The sequence below is a fragment of the Sceloporus occidentalis genome, unplaced genomic scaffold (genome assembly GCF_023333645.1).
Source record: "Sceloporus occidentalis isolate IW3139 unplaced genomic scaffold, rSceOcc1.0.p SCAF_4, whole genome shotgun sequence".
In the NCBI taxonomy this organism is placed as follows: domain Eukaryota; kingdom Metazoa; phylum Chordata; class Lepidosauria; order Squamata; family Phrynosomatidae; genus Sceloporus; species Sceloporus occidentalis.
In genome coordinates, this window is record NW_028316984.1 from 15380777 (window position 1) to 15400036 (window position 19260).

Below are 19260 nucleotides of genomic sequence, written 5' to 3' on the forward strand. Positions count from 1 at the left end.
GTCTTGTTGGTTATCTTTGATGGTTCATAATTAGAGAATAAGTAAAGGCTGAGATTTCATCTATACACAATTAGGGAATAAAATTCAGGTGAGCATTTCTTTTGGGTGGGACTAAACCACTCTCAACTTTTATCGAGGGTTAAGTCAATGAACAGCCTCTGCAGAAATAAAGAAAACTTGTGTTTTGAGAGGTACTGCTTTGTTCCATAGCCCATATAACATTTCACCATGCTGATATTGGAAAGTAAAATAGTGCTTCTGACATTAAGGACTTTACTGTGAGTTGAAAACTTCTTGACAGTTGAATTGGTGGACTCAGCAGTTTTCCAATGTATTTGGAAGGATGGAAGTGGATATATGCCTAGTTTAAGAAGTGCTGTATATAATATTATGTTCATAATGGCCCAGTATGCCCTGAAATGGTTAAAGGGATTCCAATAAATTGTACCATGAGTCCCTTACTAATGTTTTCTGATTTTTCTTAACACTGAATGGGTATGGGGAAACCTTTTAAAAAAAAGTCTTACTGGGTGCAAACCTGACTTTTTGCTTGGCTGGCTACTAGGTATTCTGTCCATTAACCTTGTCACCCTGCTTTAACTGGTGCATTTAATTATCAAAGCAATGCTTTAAACAGTTAGAAAGGCTAAATGCTGAGAATAGTGTAATCTTCTTGGTGCTGAGGGTTTTAAACTGACCACTGACATCCTGGCCAGCTTTCTGTATTTCCTTTTGGTCATAAGGAGGATGGGAAAAGACAAACTTGTAACCAGATAAGGCTTTTTGGTTTGTAAAGGTTACTGAGCCTGCTGCAGCTGAGACCTATTTAGAGAGGCAAAAGTCTAATGAAATGAGGTGCCACAGTTCCTCCTTTTTTAAAAAGTGCCAAACTTCCTTTTGTTTAAAGTTTTCCAGTTTGGTCATTAGAATAATTCTAGTCCGGCCACCCAGACGGAGGCACTGATGGCTAATATTAACCAATAACAATAGTGTGGCCATACTGACGGCAGGGAGGATTACAGGACATAATGGGGCCTATCCAAAAATAATGCTCATAGGGGGCAAGCAACAGGAAGCAGCAGTAGACTCAGCATAGTTTGGCTCCCAGACAAACCATGGACTTGCTCCACACAATGGCAACTTCAGCACATCATGTATTCACAGGATAGTCATTATTCCATCAGGCTTGCCAGAACAGTGATCAGCTTGGTTTATTAGAGGGAAGCATACACACATACTCAGAAGGAGTAAGTGATGTCCTCTCTCAGGCTCTCTTTTTCCTGAGCTGCCCTGCAAGGGAAGAGAGGGAAGTTGTGCTCTTTGATTTCATTGTGCACTCATTTTAACAGTGAACAGGATCTTTGCTCCTTAATGCACTGAAGGGCAAGGCACATTCACTTAACTGATTTGAAGGAACAACAATGTGGCACAAATCCTGTAAGATTTTTGTTTTCCCCATAACTAATCTCTTTGCTTCCTGTAGTGACCAGTAGAGGTATTGGTGTCATTGTTTCCATACACAACCCCAGGTTCTCTATGCTCATAGCCTCTAATGTGAACTCACAGCAGCAACAACAAAAAGCACAGAATGTTCAATAGTGTACGTGTTTGTAAATGTGTTTGTTTCTGTTCTTGTCTTCGAGAACTGAGGAGTCTGGAGGATTGCCAGTGGCATCATGTCTTAACCAAGATTGTTACCACATTCTTTGTTTTCAAATATGGCTGGGGCTACTCCAGGCAATACTAAGGGAGAGCCACTCTTAACCCAGGCTGTTCTGCTTTGATGGTCACTGTGGGAATAGTATACTGGACTGGACAGGCCTTTGGTCTGATCCAACAAAACTCTTGAATTCATAAGGATGTTGTTGGCTGAGAAGCTGTTAAACCAATGCTCACGCTGCCCTGCACCCAGATTTCCACAGGGACTTTTCACAGCCTTGTCGATTTTGGAGGAGGAGGGCAAAAGGTGTGTGGTACCTTTTTCTTTAGTGATGCTGATCTTCTTTAGTGATGTTGAAGGAGTTGACATGGGGCACTGGCCTAACAAGTTCTGCTTCACTGACTTGCTCTTCTGCCTCAAGCAAGTAATGGCACTGCCAGTTAAGACAGGGAGGGTGAGAAGGAGCTCTGCTTGAACCTCTCTCAGTACTGTTGTGTAGCTCTTGAGGGCTGGGTTTGACTGGTTGTGGTTCACCCCTGGCTTCTTTTGTCTTGCCAGAAACATGTGCAAAGTCAACATTGGCACTCTCTGCTGTACTTGTCAATTAACTGATTTTTGCACCTAGCACTGCTGTTTCTCTCCTCCCTGTGAGATAGCAGTGTGTGCATACAGGGCGTCCTCCCCGGAGGAGGCCTTTGAGGGAAAATCTTGTCCCATGGCATTTGCCCAATCTATACCTTTCATCCACCAAAGCAGGGTGGATGTGGAGTAAGCCAGTCCACTCTTTGTCCATAAAATGCCATTGGAAATATGAACACATCCCACATATTTGTTGTGGTGTAATGAGTTAAAGGAGGAAGAAGAAGTTGCCATACTTTACTTTGTGAAGCCTGAGAAAGTATAGGAGTTTTTATGCAGCAGGAGCATATTGGCAAATAATGACCATATTTCCTTCTCCAAGGATATGGGGTTTGAGACTTCTTGTCGTCTTTTCTAATGTAGTCTTCTACTGAACTCTTTTCTACTGTACCTATTTCATCAAGACAATATAGTTTGTCTCTGTCCACCACCACAGCAAACAGTAGATCTCTCTTGTTTTCTTACCCCAGTTATGTTGTTACTGTCTTACCCATTTCCAGCTACCCAACTGTTGGATTCCCAACAAATCCAGACTCCTTCACAGTTCGAAAAAGTTTCTTTTTTGGACTACAGTTCCACTGCCTATGCTAGCTGAGGCATTCTGGGAGCCATGGTCCAAACAGGCAACTTTTCCAAAGTTCTGTTCTAGACTATACATCTTTTAAAAAACAGGGAAGATTCTTGTCTGAGTTTGGAAGCTAAGCAGAATCAGATCTGGTTAGTACTTGGATGGGAGAATGTCAAGGAATATCTAGTGATACAGTATAGTCTGCACTTCAGAAAAAGGCAATGGCAAACTATCTTCGAGTATTCTTTGCTTAAGAAAACTTTGTGAAATTCATAGGGTTGTCATAAGTATACCTGTGTCACTTGCATACACACAAGGCACAAAATTGGGATGGAAAGCTCTTACATAGGAAAGGGTCTTCTCTTATACTATTTTAATAAGCCTGAATGGTGGGAAAGATTTGCCAGTATTCTACTGAGATGTTGCCTTTAAGAAAAAGTACTTTGTAAAAACTTGGAGCCAGGCATTGGCAAGCCTGGTTTGTGGGTGAGACAATCTTTCAAAGAGCTAGAAAATCAGGCTCTGCCACATCTTCACATTGTATCACTCAACATGGGCCAGACTTGAACCCGGGACCTTCAGATAAGAATCTGAGTTACAGTAAGCCATTATGGCTGTTGGAGGGGGGACACAAAACAAGGGTGAGGTGCGTGGGAACAAGAACCACAGCCAGACTCGGATTCAAGTCCTTGCTTTTCCCAGGCTCATGAAATGCAGTCAGGGCCACAAAGGTATGCACCAGTTATAGAAAGGGGGAATGTGTTTCCATACGATGACTTGACTTGAAAGGAAAGTTTAGTTTCAGATATTTGGGGGGGGGGGAGCATTAGAACTGTTTTCAGTGAATGTCAGTAACAGTTCTCATGCTCTTGAATTATTTCTGAGTTAGCTCATGTGTTTTTCCCTGCCTAAAATGGGTCACAGCACAACTTGGTTTGACTTGGCTTCAGTGAGGTGGCCAATGACAGCTTTTTGGAGATATCTATTTTGGACATGTGGACAGTTTTCTCAAACACTTTTAGAAACTGTATCTTATCTATATCCATGCAGATGTTTCAAATCTTAGGCCAGGGTGGGTAGTTCCTGATGTTGCTAGACTACCACTTTGTTCAGCCCTCACCAGCTTAACCATTGTTGAGGAACCATCGGAATTGTAGTCCAACATCTGCAGAGCTATAACTTAACCACCCTTGTCACTACACCATCTGATCACCCCCACACTTAAAAGTTCCTCCATGCTTGAGAATGTGTAGTAGTTGCTGGAAATGGGGGGGGTTGATAATCGGTGTTTCAGAAAACCCATATAGAATTTTTGCAGGGGTTGAAGGATTGCACCAATTTAAAAACATGTGTTGCCACTCCAGTCGTCTGCTAGGAGTAAGGAACTCACTGGCTTTTCACTCTGTTTCTACTTCTTTAGCCTTGACTCTGCTGCTACTGGGATGGTTTTTGCATTGTCACCCCTAACTTTGGGAACATCATATCCTGACTGTGGCAGCACTGCATGATGACTTTAATTTACCTTAGAAAGGACCCCTTTTAAGCCAATGAAAGCAGGTGGCATTTTACCTCCATCGCATGACACTGCTGGAAAGAGCAGTGGTGGGCCCTCTTGGGTGCTCAAGAGACATTTTGGGTGAGGGGCTGCAGTTGGATAGCTTTGAGATTGTTGGCTTGTGTTTCTGGTGTATGTGGTGGGGAGTGAACGGGAATTAAATGGTGCTGCAAGAATAGTATGATGCTTTATCCATCACATCTTATTCTCAGGGGCAGGACAGTTTATTGGGAAGCAGATGCTTCTTGATCCAGGAAATACTTGCTAAAAAAGTAGTGGACAATGGTTTTGTTGATTTTGTCAGCCATCTTTACCAGTTAACATGGTGCCAATTGCAGGTCTAGTTCTCCTTGTGCTTGGGCTCAACCAGTTCAAGCTGTACTTGTGGTCTCCTGTCATGGAAGAGTCTTCTATACCAGAAGCAAGATGTCAGACATCAAAATCATATCTTGTGTTCTCCCAGCTAATACTCTTTGTGAGTGATATGGTTAGCCATTGAAACCACACATGTCTCTATCTGCAGCCTGAGCTGGTGCTTCCCAGACAACAAGTTGATGGCCACAGTAAGACCTAGCCAATCAGGGTGGTAGCATGTGTTAACCTTATATCATTCTCTACCCTAATTTTTGATGTGGGGCACATGTATTTTTGGCTCAGAGTAGTCCCTCCGTTCCCATACCTAAATGACAAGCTTGTATGGAGCCCTAGCCTTCTGGTCAAGGTTAGAGTTGCAACAGTAAATTGGGGGTGACTTTCTCTCCGTCTATCTTGCAACCCCCATAGCTTATTGCTGACTTGTTGCCTAGTACCTTGGTTTGATGGACTAAGATTCAAGATGTGGAATTCTTGTGTCTGACTGGTGTATTCATTCAAAGATGTGCAAAGGTCAGACATGGCATGGGAAAAATTAAGCCTCTGTGCTGTGTGCATGCATTCCTTGGCTATCTTAATTGTTGATCTGTATAGAGCGGGGATTGATGCACACCTCTTAACCCTCTAACATCTTGGTGGTGTAGGGCTTTTAAAGCAGAAAAGTAAGAGCTTGGGTGTAGGAAGAGATTTCCCAGTTCCTAATAACTTGGGATAGAACAGACAACGCAAAGGCTTTGATTGGACTGGAGGTTGAGTGTCCCTTTTTTACAACTGGAAAGGATTGCTCAGAGAGAACTTTCCCTAGGCCAGTTAAGTTGACACAGACCTCTTAAATTTGGGCTGCAATTAAAGATTGTCAAACCAGTTTTGAGATTGCTGATGAGAGACACTCTCACTGCAAGACAAAAACGGGATTAGTTGAAATAACCATTCTGGAGAAAGTGGCTTTGCTTGAGTTCTCAGATGTTTATTTGTTTAAACAAATAAACCAAACATGCGAGGGCAGATCTCTACAGTGTTGGAACGTGGTCACACAGGTGTGTAGTTACAGTAGCACTTGGAGTAAAGACTGTTGTGTTTTTTTTTCTTCTTCCCGTTTTCCTTTTCCCCTGGGGTGGGGTGTGCTAGTAAACAATGCTCCTAAGGATCCAGGATTGTTGCTGTGTGTTAAAACAGAATTATCATCTTCTGCTGCTGCTGAGACGATTATGCAAGCCTACAGTGAAAACATCCTCTTAACTGGAGGTAACATGAGTGACCATAATTGACTCTTTGTTTTTGTGCGGTAGGCTTCCAGCTTGCTCCAACATGTTGTGGCTTTCTGGATTGACATAGACTTGAGTGTTGCTGCAATTAATCCAAGGCGGAAGGGTGCCTTGACAGGTAGAACTGCTTACAAGTTAAGCAGGAATGTATATTTACGTTTTGGCTCTGGCATCGTGTGTTTTCAGTGTGTGTGCGTTCTCAAGTGGGGATGATATGAACAGAGAGTGTTTTGTTATTGTTGTTGTTGTTTTAAATATACATGTGTATCTGAGACCCACAGAGAAGGCCTGTGAGATGGCGGTAAGGAAATATGTATGCTGTAATAATAATAATAAAGGTTTGGCCACTCATCGCAAGGTGGGGTGCAAGTCTCTGCTTGCCCAACGTTGCTTACTTTTCAAAGCATTTTCCCACAGTTATCAGTGAACGAAATGGAATCCTTGTCTGCTTTCAATATGAAACATATTTAGGCAGCAGTCCAACACTGTCTATTTAAAAAAAAAAACTCGACACTTTTTCTTATTCAGAGGCTGCATGCTGAGCGAAGTCGTGAGAAATGAATTTGCTTTTGACTTCTTTCTCTTTTTCTTTTTCCAAGCAGCCTTATGCCTACACCTTGCAGTTGTTTACTTTTCTTTCAGGAAAGCTGTTTGTTTCTGGTAATGCTTCAATCCCTTCTGCCACCCTTGGAAATGGATTGATAGCCAGTGCTAACAGTGTTATTAGGCGTAAGGCAAATTTAAATCTTTTGAGTCACACCTTTCTTTTTTGTTGCCTACATTCGGAGTCTTGAATGTGATTTCACTCCTCCCACAGAGCTACGCTGACCTAACCACTTACCACTGGTCACTGCAATATTTGGCAGGCTGTTAATATGCAGACTTGTGAGATGACTGAGATCAGAATTGTGCTGTGTGTGTCTGTGTATGTTTACCCAAATTTCTGTTCCTCATGATCTTGTAAAGATTTTGAACTTTTCAGCCACAAAAACATTCATTTAAGGTTTGCAGGACTTTAGGGCTTTCACAATGAATGGCCGTCTGTGCCTTTGTCTTTTTGTTTTGGCAAGATCACTCCAGGCAGCTAGTCTCAATGAATTGAGGGTGGGGGTGGGGGCAGAGAAAAAGACTGAAGTATGCTGATTTGCTGGTTATATTCCCTGTGCAAGTCTGGGTTGACTTGGCATTCTACATAAGGGTTAGAAGGTGTAGCGACTTGTAGCATTCAACAATAGGCTTGGTATAGTATTCCTTGAACTATTCTGTGGAGGAGGTGTGTGTGGATGCTTTCCACTGCTTTCACATTTTTATTACTGATTTACCAGTTACATTTATAACATGCTATTCCTGAAGTGGGGATACATGCCTGTCTTCCTTTCCTTTATGTTTTCATAACAACCCTGTGAGGTTGATTAGACAAGATTGGCTCAAGGTCAGCTATTACAGCTCATGGCTCAGTTGGGCTTTGAACTCAACTTGCTCAGCTCCCAGTCCATCCACTGCATGCAACTGTCTCTCTTAAATAAAACACCCTGAAGTAGATCAGTTTCTTTTTTGGAGAATTGTAGTGCTGAAATATATTAGGAGCAGGTTGTATATATGAAGAAGGTGAGATTTGTCCATGATCATTTCTTTATTTATTTAATACCCTTTTCAAGGTTAAAGAGAAGGTGGTTCTGCTAGAGTAGCTGGCATCCTTCCAGCCTGAATCCATTTGGCTTGTGCATTGCAATGATTAGTGAAATTTAGGATCCCTTAATTGCACAGCTTATTGGTCTCTTAAGCATGCAGTAACCACTAGTTCCTTCATTTCTTTCCTCTTACAAGTATGTTTGAGATTTGCATGGCGAGGGGGGAGTAATGAGTTCCTTTTTTCCTTTAAAACCTTTATGCATTTCTCTCGCTCTTCCACACCCCTTCCCTTTGCAAATTCATCCCTTCTTTCCTTTTGTTATCTGATACTTGTGGGAGCTGCTATGCCTGTGCGCAGACAAAGTGTTCAAAGGGGTGCTGAAAACCTGAGTCTCCAGAGATTATGATTCTGAACCTTGCCAGTACAATCCTATCAACCTTGCTAGGCTTTCTCAATGAGAAATATTTCTATGTTGTGCAAAATATTAATCACACATACACTCACTCCTGGACCACTTTGTTCTCTTTGCAATGTGTTTAACTTGAACAACAACAACAACATAAACACCTTCTTATGTATGGCATCAAACAGTCGATGTTGAACTTCCTGGTTAAGTATGTAAGATGCATTAGTGATGACAAAGATAAGAGACCTTTCACCTTAAATTGCTCAGTCAGACTGGATAAGGTAGCTTAGTCAGACTGGATAAGGTAGCTTAAGCAGCTGCAAGAGGATCACATTTGTCTCGGCTATAATCTATTGCCTATTTATGTTTTAAAGCAGCAACAATTTTAAAGAAGATGCATGGTGTGCCTTCATAAAATTTGCATGTCAGAAATTAAGGTGGTAACTCTAACCAAGTTTCTTGTCATTACCATATTTTTTTTTAAAAAATGCTAACGGATAACTTGTTACTGTCTTGCAGAGATCCTACACTTTGCTTGTTGAGGCCTGGGATTACAGCAACGACAGTGCTAGTAAGTATGACCTGTTTTAATTTATTTCTTAAAATTACTTAAAAGCAAGTTTATTGTTGTCAACTGCCCTTGAGTCGATTCCATGGCAACACCGTGGATGAGACATCTCCAAGGTTGTGCATCCTCCACTGTTTACTTAGTTCCTGCTAAGTCGTACTTATGGCCTCCCTAACAGCGTCCATCCATCTAGCATGTGGCCTCCCTCTCCTTCTACTTCCCTCCACCATTATTGTTTTTTCCTATGAGTCCTGCCTTCTCATGATGCATCTGAAGTATGACAGCCTCAGTAGTGATTTTTTTTAAAAAAAAAAACAGACTTTTTCTGAGAAGCACACTTCTTAGAGAAAAAAAAATGTGCCTCTGTGGGGGTTTTGGATCAGAACACCATATACCAGGCCCTTGGTGGCAAAAGGGAGAATGATGTGGGTAGAACATACCTCTCTTGGCCTTACTTTCATACAGACAATTCCTTCCCAGAATTTCATGGCAAACCCTACTTAAAAGGAGCCTCATCAGGGCAGGGGGCTACTGTCCAAGCCTAGGCTCACCTAAAGAGAAGTGATATAGATTGAAGCCAAAGGTAGGGGAATGTGGACCCGAGGCTGCCCTCAGGAAAACCATGTGGTGGAAATCTAGGAAAAGAAGGGTTTTTATCCCACGAAAGAGATCCAGGAAGGAAAGGGAATGTCTTATTAAAACTACACAAAAAGCCATGCTTGGATTGAGTCCAGATTCCTTTTTCTCACAGTGGCCAACCCAGTTGCCTCATGGGTAGCCCACAGGGTCCTACAGCAGCTTCCTCCCCAGCAACTGAGATCCAGGGGCATACTACCTCTGGTATTGGAGGGAACATGTATCCCTCCCAACTAGTGTCCATATAACACCATCCTCACAAAATTTTCCCATCCCTGTTTTACAGTTGTCCAAGTTGGCAGCCATTACTTCATCTTCTGGCAGTGAGTTTCTTTGAGCAACATGCCTTCCTCTTCTTTGTCCTGATTCTCCCAGCATTCAGTTTGAATGAATAGCCCTGAGTTTTAGTACTATGGGTTTTAGCATTATGAGAGAAGGATGCGGGAAGCTCCTTTCTCTCTCCCCAATGTTTCAGCTGAAGGTTCTCAAGGCTGTGGATGGTGGGCCTCCCACCCATGGATGACTCTGATCTTAAGACTTAACTTTAAGTAGTGAAATAATTGGCACTGTCTGTCATCTTTTCACAAATTAGCTTGCTGTAACCCTGCTGAGGAACATTAAAGCTATCTATATTCCATAGAGGCCACCTAGAAGAAGTTTGACATACAGCTACTGTGGCTCCACTACAGTCATTTCTACAGATCATCTGGAATCTCAGTTTTTACCCACCCTTCTGTTTCTCAGAGAACTTCATCTCCACAAGCAATGAAGTCACACATGTCATTTGAAGTGTTCCCACAAGAGAGTAACTGTGGTGAACTAAGTGCAAGCCATCCTGTGTTCCTCATCTTTGACTGTGTTAACGAAGGCTACTGGGAGTTGCAGTCCAACAAGTCCACATGAGTCCCAGTGGGTGCTGCTTCTCAAAAATGCACTGAAAATGTATAAGTTCTCTTTATTTTTTGTATGCTCAGGAGACATTGTCCCACAAAAATCTTTCTATTTTCCCCCGTTGAAATGTATAGTTTCCACTTTACACAGATGTCATTCGCCCTTCCTTTGCATCAGCTCTTTTAAAACCTTGTGCCCTCTTCCAAATGAGTTGGACTACAACTCCCATCTGGAAAGCACCAGGTTGATGAAAAGCTCCTGCACATGAACCCTCCTGGATTCCTGACCATACAGTTGTCCTGTTGCACTTTATGGATATCCCAGTGGCTGATTCCAAAGCTTCATGCTGCAGTAAGGAAAACTGGGTAAATCCCACAATGAGTGGCAGTGGGTGCCATTTGTGGTGGAAATGATTGTGTGGAGAGGTGTTGTCAGACTGCTCTCAAAACTTGGCAGTTCAGTGGTGGGAAGAAGGGGATGGTTTTTTCCCCCCTGTAGAGGCGACCTTAGCAGCATCTGCAGCCTCCCTTATTTTTCAGAAGTCAAGAATTCATGGGGAAGAGGAACCTTGGAGACCCTCTTTCTAATGTTGAAACTTCCACAGTGTGTTTGAGGCTTGCTGTGAGTGTTGCATCTTGGCTTGAATACAAAAGTAAATGGCTTTCTGAGGTTTGCTGTGCTGCTGCTCCTTTTTTCTGCCCTCCTTCTTTTAAAGCCTTAAATGTTAAATGGTGTATATGTCAGAATTGTTTACACTGAGTTGGATTGAAGTGCTTTCTCCAGACACCCCCACCTCCAGCTTTCAAAGATAAAAATGTCTAACTTTTTTTAGGTTGCTGTTTATAGCAGGCTCTGTAACTGAAGGTAGATGAAATCAATGTGGTTTGGCCAAAATTGTATAAATACTTACATTTAACAGAGCAGTTTTCCTGATGTGTATGAACTGCTTTGAGTCTTTGCCCTTGACCTTTAAAAGAGCCTTATAAGACCAGTATTGCTATTAATCCCATATTATTGGAGTCAGCGGGTGGGTGGTAGTGTCTTCCCCATGGCCACCCTATGAATTCATAACAGAGATAAAATAAAAGGAATGGGAAGTCTCTAGCACAACCTTCCCTAGTCAGGCACCTTCCCAACATTTGGAACTACAACCTTCATCATTCCCAAGGGCTGTAGTCCGAAATTTGGAGAGCAGCAGTTTGAGGAAGGCTATTCAAATGCCTATGCTTTAACCACTGTGGTCCACACAGTTATCTGAAGCCTTAGGAAAGCATCACTGTATACCTTGTTAAGTGAATAAAATAAAAAGGGCACACTGTGTCTTGAGAACCAGGAACAGTGTCTATTCATTGTGATGTCCTTGTGCCTGTCATTTCCATCTATGAAGTCTTGATTTTTCTATTGCCAATTCACTGTGAAAGATTCTCCTCTATGGAGAGCTTTCTGGATGGTGTATCCCAAGTGGACCCCATAAGGTGAACTTTTTATCTTGTTGTCAATTTTTCCATTAAAATTCTCTTCAGCCTTAAGATTCTTGTCACAATATTGTTGCATAAGGTCCAGGAAGATTCCAACCAAGTATACTTTTCATGCACTGATGAGGCTCATATGTGGGCACAGATGCTTATGTCGGCCCCTTTCTGAACAATATATGAAAGCTAGGAAAATCTTTTACAGGTGTTGTTCAATTGGCTGTATTGGGAAATGCCTGCATTTGAAAGAAGCTCTTGTTTGCTGGAGAATCCCAGTTCTTTTCATTCAGAGTCTGTACTATCTCTCCTTTGAATAGATCTCATCTTTATTTCATGAAACTGAATTTCCAAGACTTCACAATGAATCCTTTATTTGTTCTAACATTCTGGAAGTAAAGCTGTCTTCCAACAAAATGTTAAAATGCATTTTCCCCCTGAAAAACATGTTTGACCAAGTTCAGATGTAGATTTGCACATGTTCATGATTAAACTTGCAATAGATTCAGTGTTGTATATTTTAATTTGATCACACTGATTACCCATCCAGTGAATACTTCCTCATTTCCTTAGTTTGTAACTTATTTGCTGTTGGCAAACCTCTCATGTCTCATTGAATCTGGTGATGAATTAGAATACAGTTATCCTAGTTTTATTATTATTATTAGTTCTTACCTCATTTTTTAAGAACAGCATGGTTCAACTTCTATACGTTTTTATAGAAACTATACACACAGAGAGAGAGAGAGAGAGAGAGTGCTCTTTTTTAAGTGGATGCATGCTTTTTCTCATCTCCAGTTGTTATATTGGATGACAGATTAAATAGCAAACCACATTTTTTGCCAAGTACAAAGTTAACAATTAATCAGAGGCCTAAATCTCTCAAAGTACAGTATTAGTTTCCAAAACTGAATCAATTAGAGAATCTTTGCTTGACCAGAATATGAAGACCTGTTTAGTTTGAGAACTTACTTCCAACAATGGTTAGCAAGAAGACCTCAAGCAAAAAATCAAGTCAACCTCCTCTCCCCTCATTATATATATATATATATATATATATATATATATATATATATTTGCCAATCCTGGAGGAAAGGAAGTTTTGTTATTGCAAGGTATCCAATGCATATCTTTCTCTATGTGCTATTCTGTTCAAACATGGCACGTGATTATCTTATTCTCGCTTACTAGTGTGATTGAACACAGGATTGGAACACCCTCTTTAAAACAGTGTGGGAGGAAATGTGTTTCCGTCTGTTGGCTGAAGAGAGGTGTATAATAAAGACAGTTGTTCTGAGTCTCTTATTCAGATGTGTGCATTGTTGGATGTACAGTCGGCCCTCCGTTTTCATGGGGAATCCATTCTCCATGTGAAAATTGAGACTCACGCATATTCAAGCCCCATAGGCTTGAATGGGTTGTGCCCCATTGAGGATAGCAAAGGTCACCCCTCCGTGAGTAATCAAGAATACAGATCTCAAGTCCGCAAGAAAGGAGGGGCGACTGTATTAGTAGGTCAAATTGTTGGTAGGACTCATAAAAGCATAAGACCTGCTTGATCTAACTAAAGGTCTTGCTATTCCAGCATTCTCTTCTAATAGTGACTAGCCAGGTGCCTTCTTGGTAGCCCATAAGAAAGACATGAGCCCCATAGCACCTTCCTGCTCATAGTTCCTCAGTAACTGATGCTGAAAGAGCCATACTGCTCCTGATATTGAAGGTCATGTGGGCCTATCATGTCTTCGTTGATAGCTTTCTCCACTGTGAAAGGAACAGTTTCGTGTTTTTCTCTTGGCTCAGTTTGATCACCTTTGCTTCTGCCATTCACCCTGCCTGCCTGCTACTGTTTTTCCCATTTGGGTGAATTTCAGATACTCAAAAGGTATGACTAGAGGTCTGCTAGTATGACCTCACAGACCTTTGGTTTGCTGCCAATATGACTGATACTTTGGTATGAAGATGGTATTGAGGCTCTTTTTATATCTTGTTCCTGACTTCAGTCACTGATTCTGTAACGGCTCTTCCAGAGTAGAGTAGATGGGACATTACCCTTAAATTAAAAGCACTGCTTGCATATATTTGGACTTGTCATCTACATGGATCCAGGTAAAGGCTCTTTTGTCCTGAACAGTTATTTGTTGGCGTTTGTCATAGCAAGTGTTTCTGACCAAGCTGACGTACTTGGTTGTGGACATTAGTGAAAATCTTTGGCTTTTTCAAAGCACCATAGCCAACAAAATAGCACCTGTGCTGGGGATTGTGGTATGGTAGGTGTGGTTACAGTTTTCCCCCATGAAGCATACCTTTCAGTCACAAGCAACAAAACACCACAAAAGGAACATCATTGGGCATCTTCAAACTGAAACTGAGACAACATATTGTGAAAATGAGTGTGTTTTTGTTGTAGTGCACTTACCCAATAAGCACAAAAATCTAGGTTCATTTCCTGGGATCTCATGTTTAAAGGATTTTGGTAGTCAGGGTGCAAGAAACACCTGTTGGGAAAAAGGCAAATGTCTGAAAGTAGACAATAAGGGCTAAGTGGACCAGTGCTCTTACTTACTCTCTGCAAGCCTGTCTGAAGTCTGAGGTGTCAATACGGTTGAGTTAGAATGTATGCTGTGATTGAAATCTTATTGTGGATTCTGTGGATCTTGATTTTCAGCATCAGTAGGAATGGACTTATGCATTAGCTTACCACAAAATATTCTCAGATATTTGACTCCATGAGTAGCATCCCCTCTTTCCGTACCCCCAATTGTTGACCCTTTGGATTCAGTTCTGATTCCCATGTAAATGATGAGAAGTAGGATGACTGTTTTCTCTCTAGGCTGACTGACTTTAGCGTTACCCTGTCTGCCGCCACGGGATTGCTAGTCATTAACCTTCCCTCTTTGTGGCCTAGTAATGGAAGGTTTGCAGAGTGCTGAACTAATTTCCTTTTGGTTAGGGTGTGCTGCCAGGGAAAGGGGGGGGGGGCTGAGGGAATGAAGGATATGTGGAAAATATATTGACCACATCTGGTTACTAGAGTGTCTGTCTGCTTTTTCTTGTGTGGTTGCTAATAACTGGCTGGCAGTGCCACGTACAAGGGGGGCAGTGCATGTACACAGGTTCACCCCATTCCTTTGATTTTTCCACAAGATCCTTCTTGATTTTGCCTGGACAGAGCATGGTCTGGAAACCTCAGTGCAAACAGAGCCCTGTGTGGCTATGACTGCAGTGGCAGCAGTAGCCTCTGGGGACTGGCATGCCAGCAGGAGCCTGGGAAAAGGGCTGGCTGCTGCTGATTGAATTGGCACACAGCCCATGGTTTGTGGCATGTTTTTGCAAGCATCATGACCCTCCGTTCAGGGATGGTGTAAAGGAGCAGGGTGAATGATATATATATATCATTACAAAATAACCCCACTTCTCAGCAGTTTGTTGTCATTCTGAATGGTATTTCATATTTCATATAATTGGCCTTCCACAAACTTTATTATATCTGACTTCCCCCCCCCACCCATTCTCTCCCCCCCCCCCCCACCTTCTGTCATTGCACACTGTCTGCAGGTAACTTTTAGCTATTTTATGACAGATTTTCATACTGCAGTCAAATACTACCAGAAAGCAAGTAGTAAGGCAGTGTCAGATCATTGAAGTCACAAGACTGGACTGTAAAGTGAAATACCACAGATGTATACACAATGTTCCAAGCAAATGTGAAATCCAGAGTTTGGGGGGCATATTATTTAGCTTTGCAGGGCTTTCTTTAAACATTAGGAAGAACAGCCTGATGTGGGTCTCTGTTTTGAAAGGGAGCATGGAGGAAATCTTTGTCATAATTTTCTTTAACACACGTTTCTAGCACATTCTTGTACATGTCTATTCAGAAGTAAGCCCTATTGAGTTCAGTGGGACTTAACCCCCAGGTAGGTATGTGTACCAGGACTGCAAGCTGTTGTTTGAGCTCTGGCACCTGAAAAATGTAAATAATGTCATTGCTTTGTTCAAAAAGGATTGTGTCCCCTAGAAGCTTCTACCTGCTTGCCTGGAAAGTTTTGGACTTTGCCTGCCAAGAGCAAATAGGCTGTTGTAACAGTGCTACTACTGTATATGGCCTGAGGGCTTTAAAAGTACTGTACTCTTCCGAAGAAGGATGCCTGAATGTTTGGATGAGTTCTTACAGTGAAATGCAGGGTATAATAACTAGAGAGGTCTGTTCATGTTCTTAGACATGCAGCTCCAGCTTTTAGGCCAAATTGCGAGGCCATCTGCCTGTTTGCTTGGCTGCCTGCCCCCCATATTCTGAGTTTCTTTCTATCTCTGACTTTAGACTGAGTATTCTCCATAAGAGTTGTTTTGGCCATGTTGACTCTGACTTCTGTTTGAATGTCTGAGTGGTTTAATGTGCAGAAGGATATCAATTGTCAGAGCTAATAGAGCACAAGCAAGGAGAGGAGATAACATCAAAGTATGAGAAGAATAAAGGTTTTATCCAACGTTTCATGGGCAGTCTTCTCTTTTCTCCTGCTCTACCTCCCCAAAGCTGCTCCAGGTGGTTTTCCAACCCAAGGAAGCAGATACAGATGGGAATACTTGACAGAAAGAGAATGTGTTTCCTTAAGAGGGCCCATTCCCATGTTGGGCAGACACAGCTGGAATAAACATGGCATATCTTTCAGTCACAAGATTTTAAGCCTACAGGAAGGACCAGTCTTATTTTTCAACAGTGCCTAAACCTCAGGACAGTTCCTAATTTATAGTTTAATGGGGGTAAATATTATCTAAGATTCCCACAAGCAAATGAGTCTTGCGTAAGTAGCGCTCTAAGTGATTTGGGTGTCTTGCTATGCAGCTAAATGAAGCTGTGCTTAAAACTCTTGTCTGTCTTACATGAGAAATAAATCCGTGTCCACCAGTGGTTTCCTGCAGTGTGCAAACAAATTGGAAGATGTGAAATTAGTGCACAGGATTGCACACATGTAGCACATAGGAAAGCAAGCAGAGGGAATGAATGTGTCAAGCAGGTCTGAGCTTTGGAGATGGTCCTAATCTTATTTGGAAGCCACACACTTACCAACTTAATCAGAAACAGGGAACACGAGGCCCTCTAGATCTTTAGGTATTCTTCATATTCAGCCATATTGGCTAGGGACAGTGGGGAGCTGTAGTCCAACAACATCATTGGACTCTAATTCACTTGGTTATGTTTTTTTTGTTTCAATCCTCCTGCATTAATCTGAACACTTTAGAATATGTTCTTTTTTTCCTATTGATCTTTGTTTATTTTCTTTCCCTTTAGATGCAGATAGCATTATTGAGAAAGCATCTCACTCTGGTATGATCAACCCAAGCCGTCAGTGGCAGGTCTTGAAGCAAAATGCAGGGGTGGCCCATTTTGAATACCAGATCCGTGTCACTTGTGATGAACATTATTATGGTTTTGGCTGCAACAAGTTTTGTCGACCAAGAGATGACTTCTTTGGACACTATACCTGTGATCAGAATGGTAACAAAACATGTCTGGAAGGCTGGATGGGCCCTGACTGTAACAAAGGTTTGTGATTCCAACATTTTGTTTCCTTGGCTGGGTATAGTATCTTTGTTCAGTGTGATCAGTTGAGGCTTACTGAAACATAACAGACCAAATAAACAACCAAATACTTGGAAGGATTTTTTTCTGCATCTCTGGACAAAGTTGGATTACATACACACACTTTAGACTCCCTTGCAAAATCCAAACCTCAGTGGCATGTTAGCTCATAAATTTGGGATGTAAATGTTAGATTATTTTGTTCTTGCATGTGAGAATCAAAAATTTAAGATTTCTCCATGCTTAGGTGAGTTCTGAGTGTTTGGAGCGCATTTACTGAAAATTTCCTGGCATTTCAACAAAAAAATAATAATTCTTGACACAAGGAATTGGGGGGGGGGGAAGCAAAACCCAACTTTTTTTTAATTGCTGCTGCTCTGACAACAGGTTTTTTTGTTTTCATTTCTTGTTGACATGTTGAGGCACCTTTCTCATCAGGTATGAGAACATTTATGAATATTCTTTGCAGCTCTATCACAAGATAAAATTAATGCAGGTATAAACATGAGAATTAACAAACACCACTGACAATATCAAAACAGACATTATGGCCTCAAAATAGTAAAATCAAAAACAATTGTAACTCAAACCATCAGAAGTCCCAGAATAAGATCAAGAAAAACACATGAGCCTTGAAGGCTTTCCGTTAAGCCTTTAGATTTAAAAGGCTTCAGTGTCAGTGCATTGCAGAGATTTGGAGTCACTGCAGAGAAGGCCCTCCTCGTTTACTTTACAGCTTGACACCTCTCAGATGTGGCAGGATGAGAAAAGCCATGTATGGATGATGACACTCTTTCAGGTCATGTGATCCCAGATAGATTTGAGACTCTGAAGGTTTAAAGATTTTATACTGGGCTTTTGAAACACAGGGCAATTGTTGAGCTGATGGAGTATAGATGTTGCATGCACCTTATACCTGGCATCCTCATTCTGTGCCATATTAGGTTTATGAACCATCCTTAAAGCTCTCCACAGCTTTCCACAGCTTTCCACAAGGTTTAATGGACTTCAGTTAGTAGTGCATTCTGGAAACATGGAGTCCCTGTCACAACAAGCCCTCTTCATACATCACACTATAGGGATGGAAGGAATATTCAAAATATTTGAAGAATGGTTGGAAAAAGCATATCTCCAGAGTTGAGAAACCTTAATGAGAAGAATACTGGACTGACAAAAATCTTCACATTTTGGCACATAGTCTGTGCAAAATTTGCATGTGGCGTAGTTGTGCACAGAATTATTGTTTTCCATGCAGAAAATGCTTTTTATGCAAAAATGCATTGGGCAAAATTTGTGAAGAGTCCCAAACAGCATAGTTTTCAAAGACTGTCTCACAGTAGAAAGAAAATTGTAAAATTATTTGTTGCTCCCTTTGAGAGGAAAATTAGCAAAGAATCACATAGCTATTATAGTGATCCTACCTACTTCTTTCCACTACCCATATTTCTCCATTGGGCTTAAAAACAGCCTTATCAAATTGTAAAGAAGAAATTGTGCGGGGAGAGTTTTCAGTCTCCATGAACTACAGCCTTCTTGCTGAATCTCCCACATTGTCTTTAGTAAGAAGCTCTTTTCAAATGTCATTGCTCCAGTGGGACAATACGGGAGCTTTTGTGTGTGTGTGTTTAACAAAGGGGGAGAAGGGGTAGTATGTATATGAGAAGTAGAATGGCTATGATTGCTTTATCTTTGGCCTCCATCTATTTCAGGGGGCTTCAGCAACATCTGTCATGCACACTCTGGAAGGTTAACCACAATACAATATAGACTGTGTGGTGGTTCCCTTCCTCTGCTCTGACACAACTTCATGTGGTCACATGTGGTATAGGGAGAATCGGAACTTCTTTCTTTTAATATTGAGATTGCAAGTACAAAACACTTGATATTTCAGGTTTTGTTACCTCATGTTGACAGTGGTGCTTGGAAACAGTAAACCCTGATGTGCATTCATTGATAATGTGTGCCCTGATTTCAGTGGAAGATTCATTTTAAAAAACTGTTGCTTTATCAGAATGGCAGG

At 41.5% G+C, this 19260-nt stretch overlaps 1 protein-coding gene across 6 annotated transcripts in view; it reads left to right on the forward strand.

Annotated features, from left to right (window-relative positions):
• The window catches only part of LOC149313534 (protein jagged-1), a 56746-nt gene that overhangs the window by 7713 nt on the left and 29773 nt on the right, over positions 1-19260 (forward strand). For 4 of the 6 annotated variants that reach the window (XM_089519259.1, XM_089519260.1, XM_089519261.1 and 1 more), the window contains exons 3-4: positions 8618-8669; positions 16950-17204. In XM_089519259.1, the coding sequence (XP_089375385.1) occupies positions 8618-8669; positions 16950-17204 (307 nt within the window). Of the gene's footprint in view, positions 1-5993; positions 6040-6114; positions 6178-8617; positions 8670-16949; positions 17205-19260 lie in introns of those variants that run through there. The other 2 variants (XM_089519263.1, XM_089519264.1) reach the window with 2 other exon arrangements.